A 17,445-nucleotide genomic window follows, 5' to 3' on the forward strand; every position below is an offset into this window, starting at 1 on the left:
GTTGAGGGATGGTCCAAAGCACTGCCTGCTGTCTCCCGCCGCGCTCCTCAGGCAGCCCCTGAGGCATTTGCCAACAACTGGCTGCTCGGTTCACTGTCACAGACAGAAGCCCGTCCATGGGCCCCTTAGCACGAGCTCTTGCTTTTTAGCACGTCATTCTACTTTAAGGTGTTTTCCACCTCTATTCAGTGACCACTAACACATCTGAGTTTCAATGAGATTCTGCCTCACTGACCTAGACCACTCCTATTTCTTGTCTGTCTCCCAAGTCAACAGAACAGGAGACTAAACATAAGCTTGAAGATGCGGTGGGTTCAAGAAAGAACATATGATTCCTGTGACACTTTGTCACTATCCCATCCTATGTTACAACCGAGAGAAATGTTTTGACTCTACCACTTAGAAATAAATACGGTGCCCAGTTTTCAACTAAATGAGTAGGTAGATTATATTATATATGAATTTTACTTCCACAGAGAATAGAGGGTGTTACAAAATAGCTGATATATAAGGAGGAACTGGGCCTGATGGGGCTTAGAACTATAAAACGAGAAGCATCTTTAAAATAAACATGCAAAAGAAAATCTGTGTTCTAAGTCTTTACAAAAGATCTTTTATTAATTAGTATTTTAGGATAAAGGAATTTTAAAAATAACTATGGTACTTAAAAAAACCCCAAAACTACTGTGTACTTAATGATGTTTCCAATTAGAAGAAAACCCTGAACCTTAAAGAACAGATTGCATAAAGCAGCTGGGGCTACAGGCGTGGAAGAAGATGGAGACCTGGTACGTGTGCAGCAGGAAGAGGCTTAAACACTGACTTTTTAAACAAAAAGCAAAATGTACTATTTCAGTTTGTGAGACTAATTACTCAATGACATCAGATAGCAATTCCTCTTACAGAAGAGAACTGTTACTCTAATCCAGCCCATCTATTACCTTCTATGGCAATTTGTATGGCAACAAAATGAGATCCAGGGTAGTTTCAGATCCAACTCAATTTCTAAAGGGTTGGCGCTAAGCAAAAATTTCAAGTAATCTATGCAGCATTTAAAAATAATTGAGAATTATGACAACTTAAATTACCTTCAGGAGACGTTATCTTAAGATATAAAAAAAAGTTGGAGGTTTCAAAGGGAGCAGATACACTTACCTCAGGGAGTACAATCCACAAAGGCCAAAAGCCCATGAGGGGAAGAGGAACAGATATTCAATTCCATACAACACTTGGCTGAACAGCATTCTAGGGAGGCTTACTAATTATAATTCAAAACTGTCAGTTACATTCTAATAATGAGTGTGTACTTCCCCCCCAAAATGATTTTCCTCTCAGAAGTAAAATCAGGAAAGAGACTGAGTTCTGGAAAGAAATGGCAAGGCTGAGTCCCAGGCACTCAAAGCGTGGATGCTGTCTTCCTCAACCCCAGGATGTGACTTGCACTCCCATGTTCTGCCTTACAGTCCCCTCTATAGGAAATATAATTTGTATTAATTTGTCCTTGGAAAAACCACAGTGGAGTCTCAGAACATTCTGAGGCCATCAGTTTTTGTCCTTCAGTATCCTAAAGTCAGATAATCTCAACATCCAGAAATATCCTTTGATTTGTTCTTTCTCTGATATCTCGTGTCCTTGGGATCAAAGCCTCTTTCACTGGCACCAAATAAAGCCCAGTGAGGAGTTTTAGCCATATAATCCTCTGCACTGAAAGTTTTTGATCCACCGCTGTCTTCATACTCCTGGATGAGCTCCTGGAAGCGATTATAATTGATCCATGTCCACCATTCTCTATCAATCTTAAACTGAAAAAGAAAAATGTCACCAGGTCTGAAGTAAAAACATTCATAAAATAATATCAAATAAATAAAAAATGAGCCTGATCTTTTCTCCCTATCATTTAAAGAAAACTCTTTCATGCTCCAGATATGGTTCCATATCAAAGAAGAATGTACTACAGTCAAAAGAGTTTCTTTTCCCTTAGGACTGCGGCCATACTAGACCTAGAAGGCTCAACTGCTGAATAAAGAATACATCCTGCAAGTGAAAGTCAAGTTTATCTTGAGCAGTATCATTGAAAGAGGGTTAATTAAATTTTTTGGCATAATCATGTGTTAATGGCCAAGCTAATTCTAATTCCTCTTGTTGCCACTTTTCATCTGGTATGAATTTTCATAGTTGTGTTAGCAGCACCTAGTGGAACCCTTCTTATTACTAAACTTTGCTGGAGTTATTAATGAAGCTTTAATCAATGACTTCTAATTCTGAAATGCTAACTTAATGACTCAAACTAGCCTTTGTAGCCTAACATGGATACAGTATCTCATTAGTAGAAAGCCTTATAAGAATTTCAATTCAGAGGCCGGCCGAGTGGTTAAGTTTGTGCGCTCCACTTCGGTGGCCCAGGTTTTCACTGGATCCTGGGTGTGGACATGGCATCGCTCATCAAGCCACGCTGAGGTGGTGTTCCACATGCCACAATGGAAGGACTCACAACTAAAGTATATAGCTATGTAGTGGGGGGCTTTGGGAAGAAAGAAAAAAAAAAGATTGGCAACAGATGTTAGCTCAGGTGCCAATCATTTAAAAAAAAATTTTCAATAAAGGGGATCAATCCAATTTGTACTTTTTTAAGAAAACTGTTTCTCAAAAGTCACTGTAGAATAACGACCAGGAATGAAGAAAACAGAAAGTAAGTTGAGGACACTCTGAAGGAACAACTAATTGACCTGCGAAGGCTTTTAATTCAAAGCACCTATTTGGCATTCATTCGTGTAAATGTCTAATACATTGACATTTGATTTATAAACAGAAAACTCTTTCTGTTATGCCACTATCTTTTAAAAAACCCTTATTATGAGCCAAGTTAAGTAAAAATTTCATGTTCTAGCTGAGAAAAATACTGAAAATATATAGGTTCCTGGACTTGGAATATTAAAATATGCTGAATTTCAATGACATCTGATTTTTTTACCCAACAGCTAAGAGCTTTCTAGGGAAAAAAATGCTAAATAAGTAGAAAAGCTTAGTCTATGTATGAATCATGAGAAATTTTCTTATAAGAAGACCATTCTTTGAAATGGTGCCCCAAGGGCTCTATGAACTCTACAACCCAAGATGTAAACTCCCCATCTCTCTATCATTTTCCCTCTCAAGACTGACTGCTCCCAAGCATTTTCTATTACTGTGAAGGCAACTGCTGTCATCCCTAGGTGCTGGGACTCAAAACTAGAGTCAAAGGCGCTCCCCCCTTCCCTGGCCCCTCACGTCAAAAAACGGCCAGGCGCCATCGTTTCTTCCTTAGCAGCATCTCTATGGCCGGTGCCCTGACCCTGCCCTAACACGGGTCCTTACTTCTGGGACTCAGCAACAGGCTTCCGGTTGATTGATCTTCTGATTCCAGTTTTGGCTGCTTCCAACTTCTTCAGACTACCTGAGATTACTATGCCTACAGCAGCACAGAGCCCCATTATCTAGAACATACAGTCTAAATATCAAATCTCTATCGGGAGGCTCTTCATGAGCTGCCCACCTTTCATGTGACTCCCATGCTGTTTCCTCTGTTTGAGTCACACTTACTTATGCCACAGGTCCCCTCATAAATGTCCTTTGCTCTGGTAAGTCTTCCCAAATCCCTTTAGACTATGACAGTTCCCCTGCCACAAGACCTCACTGTAACCCGAACTTGTCTGACAGCATATTATAATTGTTTCTGTAGTTACCTCCCTTATTCCACTCTACCCTGCTAAGACTACTGGCTTTGTGAATACAACTGACTTATTGTAATTTATACCATCACTTAGGACATACAAGGGCCTAGGCTCTTCCTCCTCACCTCTGAACAAAGCTAAAAGACCACATAACGAAAACCATTTCCACCTGTTCCACTGACATCTTGAGAGATGGAATTTTGCTCCTATTGGCTCCACAGAATAGTATGGACTGTTTTCACAGTGTATTCATGATAGAAGACCTGCTACTTACATGTGACTGGAAGTGGGGTTACTTTCCAACTAGTGCAGGAGTAATCATCATTAACGTGTATGACAGTAAAATGAGGCTGATAATGATGCCTACTTTTTATTCCTCCTTGCTATTAACATTTATAGAGTGCCAACTATGGACTTGGCCCAGTCAGACATTTTAAAAATAATTATAACATAACGTGGTGTGTGCAGTGAACGCAGCTATGCACAAGGCACTTTGGGAGTACAGAGAAAGAGTAAATCACACCCACCCCCCAGGAGCTTGGTCCTGCTAGAAGAATCCTTTGGGGGGCTCCTTGCTTTACTTGCTGAATAAAACAGATAACCATAGTCTCCTCTTCCCTACGACTTTCTCTTTTTGAGTTTGGATCTCTAGGTCTGAAGTCTGACCTCTCAGGGTCCACAATCCTGGTGTTCTTTTCCCCCTCAAACTCTAACAGTAATGACTTGCCATGGACAGTCTAAGATGGACTAAAAAATTACCTTGAACTAGTGCAATAGACTTAAAATCTTTTTTTTTTTTTTTACCACAACCTACAGTAAGAAATACATTTTAAATTTCAATCTAGAACACACACACATACTCTGGAAACATAATTTTCACAAAACTATAGGCAATGCATTTCATTTAAAAAATTGCTGGCTGCAATCCATTAAATTGATTTCCTAATTCTAACACAGTTTGAAGAAGATCTGGTGTCTTCTGACTACAAAACTCTATGCTGGCTTAAAATGGGAGAAATCAGTTGCACAGATATGACAATTCTAAGTTAATATCTGACAACTGATAACTCTGATTGCCACTGTCTAGGAAACAAATGAGAAGACCAAGTAAATGTAACACACAGTAGGTGTACTAGTCTGCTTGGGCTGCCATAACAAAATACCACAGATTGGGTGCCTTAAACAACAAAAATTAATTTTCTCACAGTTCTGGATGCCAGAAGACTAAGATGAAGGTTCCAGCAGACAGCCACGATCTCACTATGGCTTCATATTGCTTTTTCGTGGGGGGCAGTGGGTGTGTGTGGGGGGGTGCTCTCTGGATCTCTTCTTATAAGAACATCAATCCTATCAGATCAGGGTCTCACCCTTATGACCTCATTTAACCTCAGTTACTTCCTTAGAGGCCCCATCTCAAATAAAGCCACACTGGGGGTTAGGACTTCAACATTTGAATTTTCAAGGGACATAAAAAAATTCAGACTATAAGAGTAGGTTATTCTTAAATTAATGCTGAGCTATCAGCTCCCTTCAACAAAACTGAATCTATGTATGCCCCTCTTAAGACAATCTGAGAATAATCACATTGAATAACATGCTCAGAAAAAGTCTAACTGTTTCATGCAAAAGGCAGAAGCTAAAAGGGCAAATCTTAGTATGACTGGCACAAAAATAATGCTGAAAGACAGAGCTGCATAACCAGAGGAATAAAACCCCAAATCACAAAATTTGAGGTTAAGTATGCTGAGACATGAGGTCCTCCTGCTTCAAGAACTCCTCAAATCCAACAGCAAGGGAAGAGGCAAATCTTTGCAGAATTACAAATAAACTCAAAAGGTCACAGATGATCCCAAAACCACAGCACGAGCACAACAAGGTACAGCCCTGCCTCAATAAAGCCAGGCTCCTAAGGATCTGTGGCCTTGCTGGCCAGACGAGCCAGCATCCAGAACACGCAAACTGCTACACACGAGGTCTTGTTCTCATTATTTCTCATCTTTCATACAGGGAAAAATCTCCCTACGCAGAATAATGACAACATAGGTTCTTCGTTATTTTGAATGTTCAAAAAGATTCTATTAAAGATGGCAGATTAAGCACATACATTTACTTTCCTTTCTTCTTGAAATTTCACTAAAATGACAGTAAAGGCAATAGATATGTAACCTATAAAACCAAAGAGATCAGGAGAGAAGAAAATAGTATCAAACTTTTAGAAGCTAAAAAGATGATAAATGACCAATAACTGGCTTAGCAGACCCAAAAGAGCTGAATCCTAAGCTAGCAAATAAAGACAAGATTCAACCCAATTTATGCTTCAGAATTCCCCAAAGGCTCAGAAACTGGTGGCACCAGTCACCCTCAGAGGTGAGGGTAGAGAAGACACCAAGCTTCCTCCCAAAAAACCCAAAGATAGGTTTACATTCTATTTAAGAAATAGAATCCCAAGTTCCTGACACAGCTGAGCAGCTCCCTTGCCTACACCCTGACGCCCAACAGAAGACAGGAGGTTTATTCTCAGAAGACAACAAAACAAAATCTACGGACAATGGGATATCAAGTAGAGTGGAGAACAGGGCTATTATACTGATAATGGGGGATTAGAACAGCCCTATCATTCCATACCTGCTTCCCGACCTCTGGTACCATTCAAGTTGGGGAAAATTCCAAGATCCTTCTGACCAGCCCCAGAAGACTGACTGAAAGATACTGTTTGGGTTCCCTAAGGAAATAACCCAGCTGGATTTCTCTAAGATAAAGTCAAACCCCACCTATGCACTTAGGACTCCCAATATGCTTTTCAATCTCCCACTTAAATATGAGCAGCAAACTAACCATCCTTCTAACTAGAGATAAAAATAAAAAGAAAAGAGTAACAGATAAATAGATACTATGCAGGGAGAAAACAACAAACAAAACAAAACAAAATAAAAACCCAAACAACTAACCTAAAACAACTTATCCTCAAGAAATGAGAGAAGATACTGTATCCATAAAAAAAGCTATGCTAGAAAAAGGAACACTCAAAGAATAAAAAGACCTTAGATTTTTAAAACTATAGGAACAGAAATGAAGGATTCATGAGAAAAGTTAAGAAAATAAAATTTTAAAAATTTCCTAGCATGTAGAGTAAAAAAGTAAGATAGAAACTAGGAGAAAAAAAATTAAAAAAATTAAAGGGCTTGCCCAAGAGGCCCAATTGTAAAATAATAAGAGTTTGTGAAATAAAGGAGAAAAATAGGAGGGAGTAAATCCTCAATAAAATAACTCTGGAAAAATTTTAAGAAGTGAAGGCCATGAGTTTCCAGATTAAAGGGGGCCACAATGGATAAAAAACAGAAACCTGTCTGAGGCACATCTCAGTGAAGTTTCAAACAATGGAGACAAAGATAAATGAAACAAGGAAAGAATGGTCATATACAAAGGATTAAGAATCAGAATGCTTTCAGAGTTCTCAACAACTACAGGCACATCTCATTTCATTGTGTTTTCCAGAAATTGCGTTTTTTACAATACCCTCCCCACCAGCAAAAAGACTACGACTCAATGAAGGCTCAGATGATAGTTAGCATTTTTTAGCAACAAAGTATTTTTAAATTAAGGTATGTACATTGTTTTTTAGACATAATGCTTTTGCACACTTAGACTACAGTATAGTGTAAACATAACTTTCTTTTTTGAGGAAGATTGGCCCTGAGCTAACATCTGTGGCCATATTCCTCTACTTTATATGGAGGACGCTTGGCACAGCATGGCTTGATAAGCTGTGGGACCACGCCTGGGATCTGAACCAGCAAACCGCTGAAGCAGAGTGCGTGAACTTAGCTGCTATGCCACTGGGCCAGCCCCCAAACATAACTTTTATATGCAGTGAGAAACCAAAAAATTCACGTGACTTGCTTTATTGCAGTATTTGCTTAATTTTGGTGGTCTGAAACTGAGCCTGCAATATCTCCAAGGTATGCCTATACACTAAAAGACAGTGGCGCAAACTGCACAGGGAAAATAGTCCAACTTAGAATTCTATATCCAGCAAAACTATCAATCAAGCATTTGGGAGAATAAAAACATTTTTAGACCTTCAAGATCTCAATGAATTGCACCTCTTACGTACCCTGTCTCAGGAAACTACTGGAGGATGCTTTGCCTGAATGAGAAAGTAAATCAAAAAGAGAATGTGATCCCAGAAACAAGATATCTCATACAGCGGGGAGGTGAAAGAAATCCCGGTATGACACCTGTGTACCCAAAGTGGGTGAGTCAGAAGCTGCCTCTGGAGAGTCTCCTTTAAAAAGATGAATCTGATAGAAAACCCAACACATATGAAAGTCTGAGAGGAGATACAGATGATGGCAGAGCCGGAGAGTTGATTTAACTAAAGAACATAGAAATCTAAACAGAGAAAAAATAAGATAAATATGAACTCTAAGGAAACCAAAAACTGTGCTGGAAACAAACAGCAATCATAAGAATTTTGATAAAACCAAAAAATAAAAGTTTAAAATAGTAATGATTAATCCATCCAAGCAAGGAAAGAGTCTATTATCAACAACCTAAGCCAACAAAGCAGGATGGAGGAAAGGAAAAGACTTGCATGAGAGAGGTAGTGAAAAATACTTTTGAAGTATCCTACTGTGTACTAGGCACTTGTGTATTCCACTTAACTAACATGTGCGGTTGGATTCCCAACTTTAAAACGAGGGCAAAAGTCCAAAAAAGCTAAGTAACAAACACACACTATCTGTGTTCTATCCTAAGGTGTCTATCCTCCATAAGTGGAAGAGCCAAGATTCAAATTCAAGGGTGTTCAAGAGCCCATGGTCATTACACTATCCCACGCTATCTGTTGGCTGTCAAATCAGAAAAATGACAGAACTAATAATCATCATCATGTCTTTCAAGTATTTCTGAACGTGAAGAGAAATTTTTTTTTACTCCTAGACTTACTTATGTATAGTATTTCTAGGTTAACTCTGTTTAACTGATCTAAAAGTTACAGAAAATAATCTGTATATTCCAAATTCCTAGTGGACTTCAACATTTCTCAGCATAAAGTCTAAACGATGAGCCCACTCAGGTGAAGCATGCTGTCTATTAATCATTTCTCTATCCAAGTACAGCACAACAGAGAATGTCTGCTCCAAGGCAAACGCAGGGGAACCAAAAGCTTTATATGCTGATCTCCAAAGGCAGCTTGCTCTGCCTTTGATTGGTTCTGTTTTATTTACACAGCTTTCATCCCTTCAAATAATAATTTGAAAACTGGCTCCTAACAGCCTAGGTAAGCACGTGGCTTCTTTTTGTGTAGATGAAGAACTGACTTTCCATCAGTTTCACTGTTATCATCCATATAGACAAGTCTATATAGAAGATCCACAGCTACTTCAAACTCAAAACGTCACAAATAAAAATTTTTACCATTTGGCCTACCCTATCCCCTGCTTCAACCATGCTCTGCTGAAGTTATCCCAATTTTTAAATTATAAATACCATGTAGTTACTGGAAAAGTACTAACAATTTAAAGGCATCATATTTCTATACATCCAAGAGTTAAAAAAAGGAGGAAATCCTCCATATGAGCTGAAAAGAGCAAATCAAAAGTTATTTATTAACATCACCTTTGGAGGTATTTGGTACAAACACTCCTCCACCTGATACTGTAGTATTCTTTACTGAACAATAAAATGATCAACAGCTTTAGGGAAGAGCCTTCATTAAGAGCCTGTGGATAGGCAAGGCACTATTCTGGACGCTTTATAAACATCATTTTCTGTAGCCATCAAAATAACCCTGTAAACAGAATTGCCCCTATTTTTCAGATAAGAAACATGAGAAATGGTGAGGCTGGGATTTGAAAACAGATATACCAAAGTTCAGGAGTCTCCAAACCACCCCCAGTTCTGCCACCAATTACAAATTTAGGGGTTCCTCGGCCCACCTTCAGGTTTGACAATTCACTAGGGGGACCCAAAGAATTCACTGAAAGCTGTTCTACTCGCACATAGTATGGCTTATTACAGCATAAGGATACAGATTAAATATCAGCCAAGGGAAGAGGGACACGGAGCAGAGTCTAGGAGAGTTCCACGTACGGAGCTTTCAGTTGTCCTCTCCCAGTAGAGCCCTGGACAGTGCTATCTTCACCCAGCAGTGACATATGACAACAGACATGAAGTGCTGCCAACTGGGAAGTTCACCTGAGCCTTGGTGTCCAGAGTTTTTATTGAGAATGGTCACCTAGACATGGTTGATTGCCAAGTGGCTCACTTAGTTTCTAGCCTCTGTGGGAGTTGAGCAGATACTGTGTAGCCCACAGTCCCCACCCTACATCACATGCTTAGTGTAAACTATCTAGTGTGTCCCAAAGCCCCCAGATAAACAAAGACACTCTTATCAGGCAGGACATTCCAAGAGCTCAGAGATCACCTCCTAGAAGCTGAGGGCAAAGGTCAGCCCTTTCTTTACGTAAAATTAATCCTTTACTGTACAATCAGACCTCAAAGCCCATATGTAACGAGCATAGTAGAATAATACAAAAATAAGAATCATACATATCATTTTCATTTTCACACACTGAAGAGGGGCTTTTATGTGATCTTAGTATCAATTATTTTTTAGTTGGGTCCTCCAAACCTACAGTAATACTTACAAACCAAACAAGCAGGAAAGTTCTGGTTAAAGGACAGAAGAGGGGCTCTGCCAGATTTTTTCATAACTCAGAAGTACATGTTAACTTGAAAGAAGCAGAGGAAGTTAGAGGGAGGTAGAGGGAGAAGTGCTTTTGGAATACAAAAGAAGAGTGTTACAGTAGTGCTTTTTGAATTTCTCAGATTTATGAGTTTTGTTCTTGCCTGTGCTGTTTGCTCTTTGGGTGAGAGGAGGCAAAGATCACAAAGACAGACTTCAAAGTGCACCTGATTGCCTGCAACAGGGGAACACGGAGCAGAGTTGCCTGCCACCCTTTTCTGAGTTAACTGGTGACAAGCGTATTCATATGGCACAGCTGCCTGGGGCACCATTTTGAGAGACAAAACTACAACAATGTGATTGAATTCTAGATATGACCAAGTGCAATTAAAAAATGTTTTTATCTGGAAACTCAGTTTCTGGAGTTTCAATCTTAATCTCCAATTTTGCTGAAGTAGAGCTAAGTCCTCTCAGCAGTGTCACTAAAATGCCAATTTTCTGTGACATTTCTCTGAAAGCAATCACTGGGAGCATTCAGGCCTCTGATAAGAGTGAATTCCACATGTAACACCAAAGGAAAAGTATTCAGTCAGTAGGTCTTGTTAAGAAAATACTGCACAAAACCTAAATGGAGACACACCATTCCCTTCTTACTCCAAGAAAGGAAGGCACGGGGAGGTGATGGCTCTTCATTCCCTCCCTTTACAGATTGCAAGTTTATATGTTGAAGAGGGACCCCTCTGTGATCAGTGCTTAATTACCTACAGGGTCTCAAAACTGGCAAAAACCTTCTCAGAGTTGATGATCTTGGAGGAGATCAAAGAGACAGCTGGTTGGTGAGCTGGGATAGAGGATTCTGCAGCTTGTTTCCAATCAACACTTCTCTTTCCCTATCTTGTCTGTAGCATTTGAGAAACAGTACAGTGTTGTGATCCAAAGTAGACTTTGCATTTTGAAAGATATGGGATTGAATTTTAACTGTGCCCTATTTGTCCTTGGACAAGACATGTACTCTCTTAGCCTGAGTTTCCTCCTTTGGAATATGAAGAAAAACAGTATTTATGACTCACAAAATTTTTGTAAGGATTAAATGAATTAAGGCATGTACAATGTTACCAAAGAGACCTTAATAAATGTTATTGGTTATTGAGTTTATCAGCAGACACTAAAACTAAAGAATGACAGAAGACATCTCATCAATGAGGAAAGATGCTGGAAGATAGCGAAAAGATTATGCTGGAAGATAAGAAGATAGTATCTTCAAAGTGCTAGGAGGAAATACCTCAACTTAGAGTTTCCTACTCTGATGATCTATCGTTCAAGAGCAAAAGTAAAACAAAGATGTTTCAGGGGAAAAAAAGATGAAATTTACCACTCACTTCAGTGAGAAGGAAACTGCACCCAGCAGGAAGAACTGGGAGGCAGGAAGCAAAGGGGAACAAGAATGTGGGATCTATCCAGATCTATCGAAAGAAGCACTAACTGCAGGAAAGAGTGCTGGGAAGTCCTGGTATTGTGCTGAAGGAGGATAGCAATGTCGATTAACTTTAGAATTAAACTAAGCATAAATTTAAAAAACGTAAGAGTATAGGATTCTGGGAAGATGGTTAAGTAGGAAGGATCAGGAACACTTGTCCCTACCCTGACAAAAATTATACTGGCAGAATCTGTCTGATCTAACTATGTTGGAACTCTGAAATCTACTGAAGGCTTGCAATTTTGATGGGAAAGTTTGGACTATAAATTGCAGTCAATTTCAGTTTAGATTGGCAGCAGCTACCCATCTCCCACTCCCCACCCTCATGGCAGGCAGCCGTGAACATGTTCCTGGAGCAGCTTGTATGCAGCCTTGGGAGACAGGGTGAGCAGTAAGGACCCTAGTCCTCCAAATACTGGGGATCTGTGTTCTGATCATTGATTGGCTGCTTCTGATCACAGAGATGTAAATGGATTAAACTCTCCAATCAAAAAACTGAGACTGGCAGAATGGATTAAAAAAACTCCACCAAAATCCAACTTTAGCTGTCTAAAAGAGGCTTATTTTATATCCAAACACAGAAATAGGCTGAAAGTGAAAGGACAGAAAAACATATTCCATGTAAATAGTAACCAAAAGAGAGCAGGAGTGGCTATAGTATTATCACACAAAATAGACTTCAAATCAAAATGGTTACAAGAAATGAAGGACATTCTATGCTAATAAAAGGTTCAATATAGCAAGAAGATATAACAACTACGAACATTTATGTACCCAATCACGGACTATTAAAATACATGAAGCAGATAGTGACAGAATGGAAGAGAGGAATACAGAGTTCTACAATAATAGTTGGAGACTTAAATACCTCATTCTCAGCAATGGATAGAACAAGACAGAAGGTAAGTAAAAAAACAAAGGACTTGAACAATACAATAAGTCAACTAGATCTAACAGACATATAAAGAACATTCTGCCCCCAGACACAAAACAGACGTTCTTCTCAAGTGCACATGGGACATTTTCAGGATAGACCATATATTAGGCCACAAATTGTCTAAATGATTTTAAAAGACAGACATCATACAGTTGAAGTCTCTTCTTCAACCATAACAGGATAAAGTTAGACATCAATAACAGAAGGAAAACTGGAAAATGCAAAAATTTGTGGAAATTAAACAAAACACTCTTAAATGGACCAAAGAAGAAATCACAAGGGAAATTAAAAAATTCTTAGATACTAATGAAAATGAAAATACAACATATCAAAACTTATGGGACATAGTAATAGTAGTACTAAGAGGAAAACTTATAGCTATAAGTGCTTACTTTAAAAAAGGAGAAAGACCTCAAATCAACAATCTAACTTTACAACTTAAGGAACTAGAAAAAGAACAAACTAAACCAAAAGCTAGCATAATGATAGAAATAATGTTAGTGCAGAGATAAACAAAACAGAGAACAGAAAAAGAGAAGGGAAAAAAAGTAATGAAATCAAAAGCTTGTTCTTTGAAAAGATCAACAAAATTGACAATTCTTTGGCTAGACTGACTAAGAAAAAAAGGGAAAAGATTCTAGTAAAAAATTACTAGAATCAGAAATAAAAGTAGACTTACTACCAATTATACAGAAATAAAAAGGATTAAAAGAGAACACTATGAATGACTGTAGCCAACAAATTAGATAATCTAGATGAAATGGAAAAATTCCTAGAAATACAAAACCTACCAAGACAAAATCACAAAGATACAGAAAACCTCAATAGATCAATAACTAGCAAGGAGATTGAGTAAGTAATCAAGCATCTCCCAATAAAGAAAAACCCTGGACCTGATGGTTCAACAGTGAGTTCTACCAAACTTTTAAACAAGGCCAATCTTTCTCAAACTTTTCCAAAAACTGAAGAGGAAGAAATACTTTCTAACTCAATCTATGAAGCCTGTATACCAAAGCCAGACAAAAACACTACAAGAAAAGAAAACCACATACAAATATCCCTCATGAACACTCATGCAAAAATCCTCAACAAAATAATATCAAACCAAATTCAACAGCATAGTAAAAGGATTATACACCATAGCTAAGTGGGGATTTATTCCTGGAATGCAAAGATGGTTCAACATATGAAAGTCAATCAATGTAATACACCACATTAACAGAAAGATGGGAAAAAACCCACATGATCATATCAAAGCATTTGACAAAATTTAACACCCTTTCATGATAAAAACACTCAACAAACTGGGAGTAGAAGGAAACTACCTTGACATAATAAAAGCCATATTTGAAAACACACCGTGAATATCAATGGTGAAAAATTGAAAGCTTTTCCTCTAAGAACAGTTAACAAGGCAAGTATGCCCACTTTCATCACTTCTATTCAACATACTACTGGAAGTCCTGCCAGAGCAATTAGGCAAGAAAAAGAAAGAAAAGGCACCCAAATAAGAACAGAAGAAGCAAAATGATATCTACTTGCAGACGATATGATCTTATATGCAGGTGAGTTCCCTTTTGTGAATTTGGCACTTGAGATTCCAAGTGCTGGTGAATGCTTGAGCTGAGCTGGTATCAGCAGCCATACCAGATGATATGAAAATGAAGAAGTAAAAGAAACTGAGAGAGAGAGAGAGAGGGAGAAAGGAAAAAGGGAGGGAGGCAGTCAGAAAGACTAACAGACAGGTGGATGTGAGGAGTGGCCTGACAGTTTCCTAGTTCCTTGTCTCAGACAGGTTCACTGGTGAATTCTACAAAATATTTAAGGAAGAAATAATATCAATCCTCCACTAACTATTCCAGAAAATAAAAGCAGAGGGAAAACTTCTTAACATGTTCTAGGAGAGAAGCATTACCCTATTACCAAAACAAGATAAAGGCATTACAAGAAAGGAAAAACTACAGAACAATAACTATCATGAACTACCAAGAGTAACTATCAGATATGTAAAAATCAAATCCAACAATATATAAAAAGAATTATACACCATGACCAGGTGGGATTTATTCCAGCTATGCAAGGCTGGTTCAACATTCAAAAATCAATTAATGTAATCCATCACACCAACAGGTTAAAGAAGAAAAATCATATAATCATGATAGTTGTAGAAAAAGTATCTGACAAAAATCCAAATAGATTTACGAGTAAAAATTCTCAGCAAACTAGGAATAGAGAGGAACTTCCTCAACCTGATAAACAACATCACCAAAAAAGCTACAGCTAACATCATACTCAATGCTGAGAAACTAGATGCTTTTTATCTCAAAACAAGGTAAAAATGTCTCCTTTCACCATTACTATTCAACATACTAGAAGTCCTAGCTAACACAGTAAGACAAGAAAAGGAAATAAAAGCTATACAGATTTGGAAGAAAGAAATAAAACTGTCTTTATGCACAGATGATATGATTAATCTATGTAGAAAATCCCAAAGAATCAGCCAACAACAAAAAACCTGCCTGGAACTAATATCAAGGTTGCAGGATACAAGGTTAATATATAAAAGCTAACTGTTTTCTTATACACCAGCAATAAACAACTGTAACTTGAAATTATAAACACAATACCATTGATATTAGCTTTAAAAAATGAAATACTTGGGGCTGGCCCCGTGGCCGAGTGGTTAAGTTCGCGTGCTCCGCTGCAGGCGGCCCAGTGCTTCGTTAGTTCGAATCCTGGGCGCGGACATGGCACTGCTCATCAGACCACACTGAGGCAATGTCCCACGTGCCACAACTAGAAGAACCCACAACGAAGAACACACAACTATGTACCGGGGGGCTTTGGGGAGAAAAAGGAAAAAATAAAATCTTTAAAAAAAAAAAAAAAATGAAATACTTATGCATAAATCTAAGAAAACATGTATAGGATCTATATGCAAGAAGTAACTCTGCATATAGTTGTTTGATGAAACTATACAAAACTCTGATGAAAAAAACCATGGAAGATCTAATTAAATGGAGGAATATTCTATGCTCATGGATCAGAAGACTCAATATCAAGATGTCAATTTTTCCTAACTTGATCTGTGGATTCAATGCAATCCTAATCAAAATCCTAGCAAGCTAGTTTGTAGGTACTGACAAACTGATTCTAAAGTTTATATGGAAACGCAAAAGGCCTAGAATAGCCAACATAATAGTCAAGAAGATGAACAAGTTGGAGGACTGACACCATTCAACTTCAGACTTAGAATAAAGCTATAGAAATCAAGACTGCATAGTACTGTTGAAAGAAGAGACACATAAATCAATGAAACAGAATAGAAAGACCAGGGAAAAAAAAGAAATCTAGATACGGATCTTACAGCTTTGAAAATGTACCTTAGACTTAAACATAAAAGTATACAATATTCTAGAAGATAACAAAGGAAGAAATCTAGGTGACCTTGAGTTTGGAGATATAGTAGGATCCATGAAAGAAAAAACTGATAAGCTGAACTTTTTAAAAATTAAAAATGTTTGCTCTAAGAAAAGCACAGTTAAGAGAATAAAGAGTTAAGTCATAGACTAGGAGAAAATATTTGCAAAATGCATCTGATAAATGATTTGTATCCAAAATATTTAAAAAACTCTTAAGACTCAGCAATGAGAAAACAACAAATCCAATTAAAAAATGGGTGAAAGATCTGAACAGACACCTTATCAAAGACGTACAGATGGCAAATAAGCATAAGAAAAGATGTTCATTCATCTTCAAGACATTACGTACTTCTCAAAGCCTACAGAACTTCATAGCACAAATACTGAACCTTAAAGTATGCAAATGAAAAAAAAACCCACGTAGGAAGTCAGGAGACTCCCAGGAAGAGGTGGAGACTGTGACAAGAGAACCTAACTAAATTACAAATGTGTGAAATAATGGGGAGGGAGCGGAAAAGGTGCTGACCTAAGTAATTCTGGAAATGAGTGGAACCTGTAAGACTAAAGGGAAAAGGAACTACACATCAGCACTGTATTCCAGGGTTGAAAATTCTGATACTGAAATACATGTATACTGGAATTGAATGATTAAGTAAATAGATGACTTATCACAGGAGCTGGAGCTAGGCTTCTCATTGTTGGAGAACTTACAAATAAGAAGGAGAGGAGGCTAGAATGATTCATGTGGTAATGGATTAGAGTTTGAGACATCAGTATGCTTAGCTTAATACATATAAAATGGTTAGAAATATAACTATTTACAGACATGTGCATATACAAGGTTAGTATACACACATATATTTCGTTGCTCTGTCATCTGAGAGGGCCTAAAAGAAATGACACCTTAGTAGCAACAAGCACACTTTCACCCACATCTTGGTTTCTAACACCATTCTCCAATAAAATGAACAAAGGCTTCTGAGAGAAATGACTGATTCTAGGAATGGGGCAATAAATATACAAGAGGAGCCAGGAGCATCTTGTAGCACCAGAAAGTAAGAAGTGCTCAAAACAAATAAAAACAAATACCGTCCCCTGCCCCCGGCCTCCACATTGATGGGAGCACCTCATAGGATCATGGGAGCCAATTAAAAGAGCTCCTAATGACTAAAGCTAGATCAATTTCAGCAAAAGAAAGTAGAATTGGATTACAA

At 38.1% G+C, this 17,445-nt stretch overlaps 1 protein-coding gene across 5 annotated transcripts in view; it reads right to left on the reverse strand.

The window, feature by feature from the left end:
* Positions 1-590: 590 nt before the first annotated feature.
* The window catches only part of LOC106831846 (S-adenosyl-L-methionine-dependent tRNA 4-demethylwyosine synthase TYW1), a 213,488-nt gene continuing 196,633 nt past the window's right edge, over positions 591-17,445 (reverse strand). For 4 of the 5 annotated variants that reach the window (XM_014842270.3, XM_044746296.2, XM_014842269.3 and 1 more), the window contains one exon: positions 591-1,802. In XM_014842270.3, coding sequence (XP_014697756.3) covers positions 1,581-1,802 — 222 coding nt within the window. In that variant the 3' untranslated portion in view covers positions 591-1,580. The remainder of the gene's footprint in view (positions 1,803-17,445) is intronic. The other variant, XR_011494170.1, reaches the window with a different exon arrangement.

This window comes from Equus asinus, chromosome 14 (assembly GCF_041296235.1).
Source record: "Equus asinus isolate D_3611 breed Donkey chromosome 14, EquAss-T2T_v2, whole genome shotgun sequence".
NCBI classification, from domain to species: domain Eukaryota; kingdom Metazoa; phylum Chordata; class Mammalia; order Perissodactyla; family Equidae; genus Equus; species Equus asinus.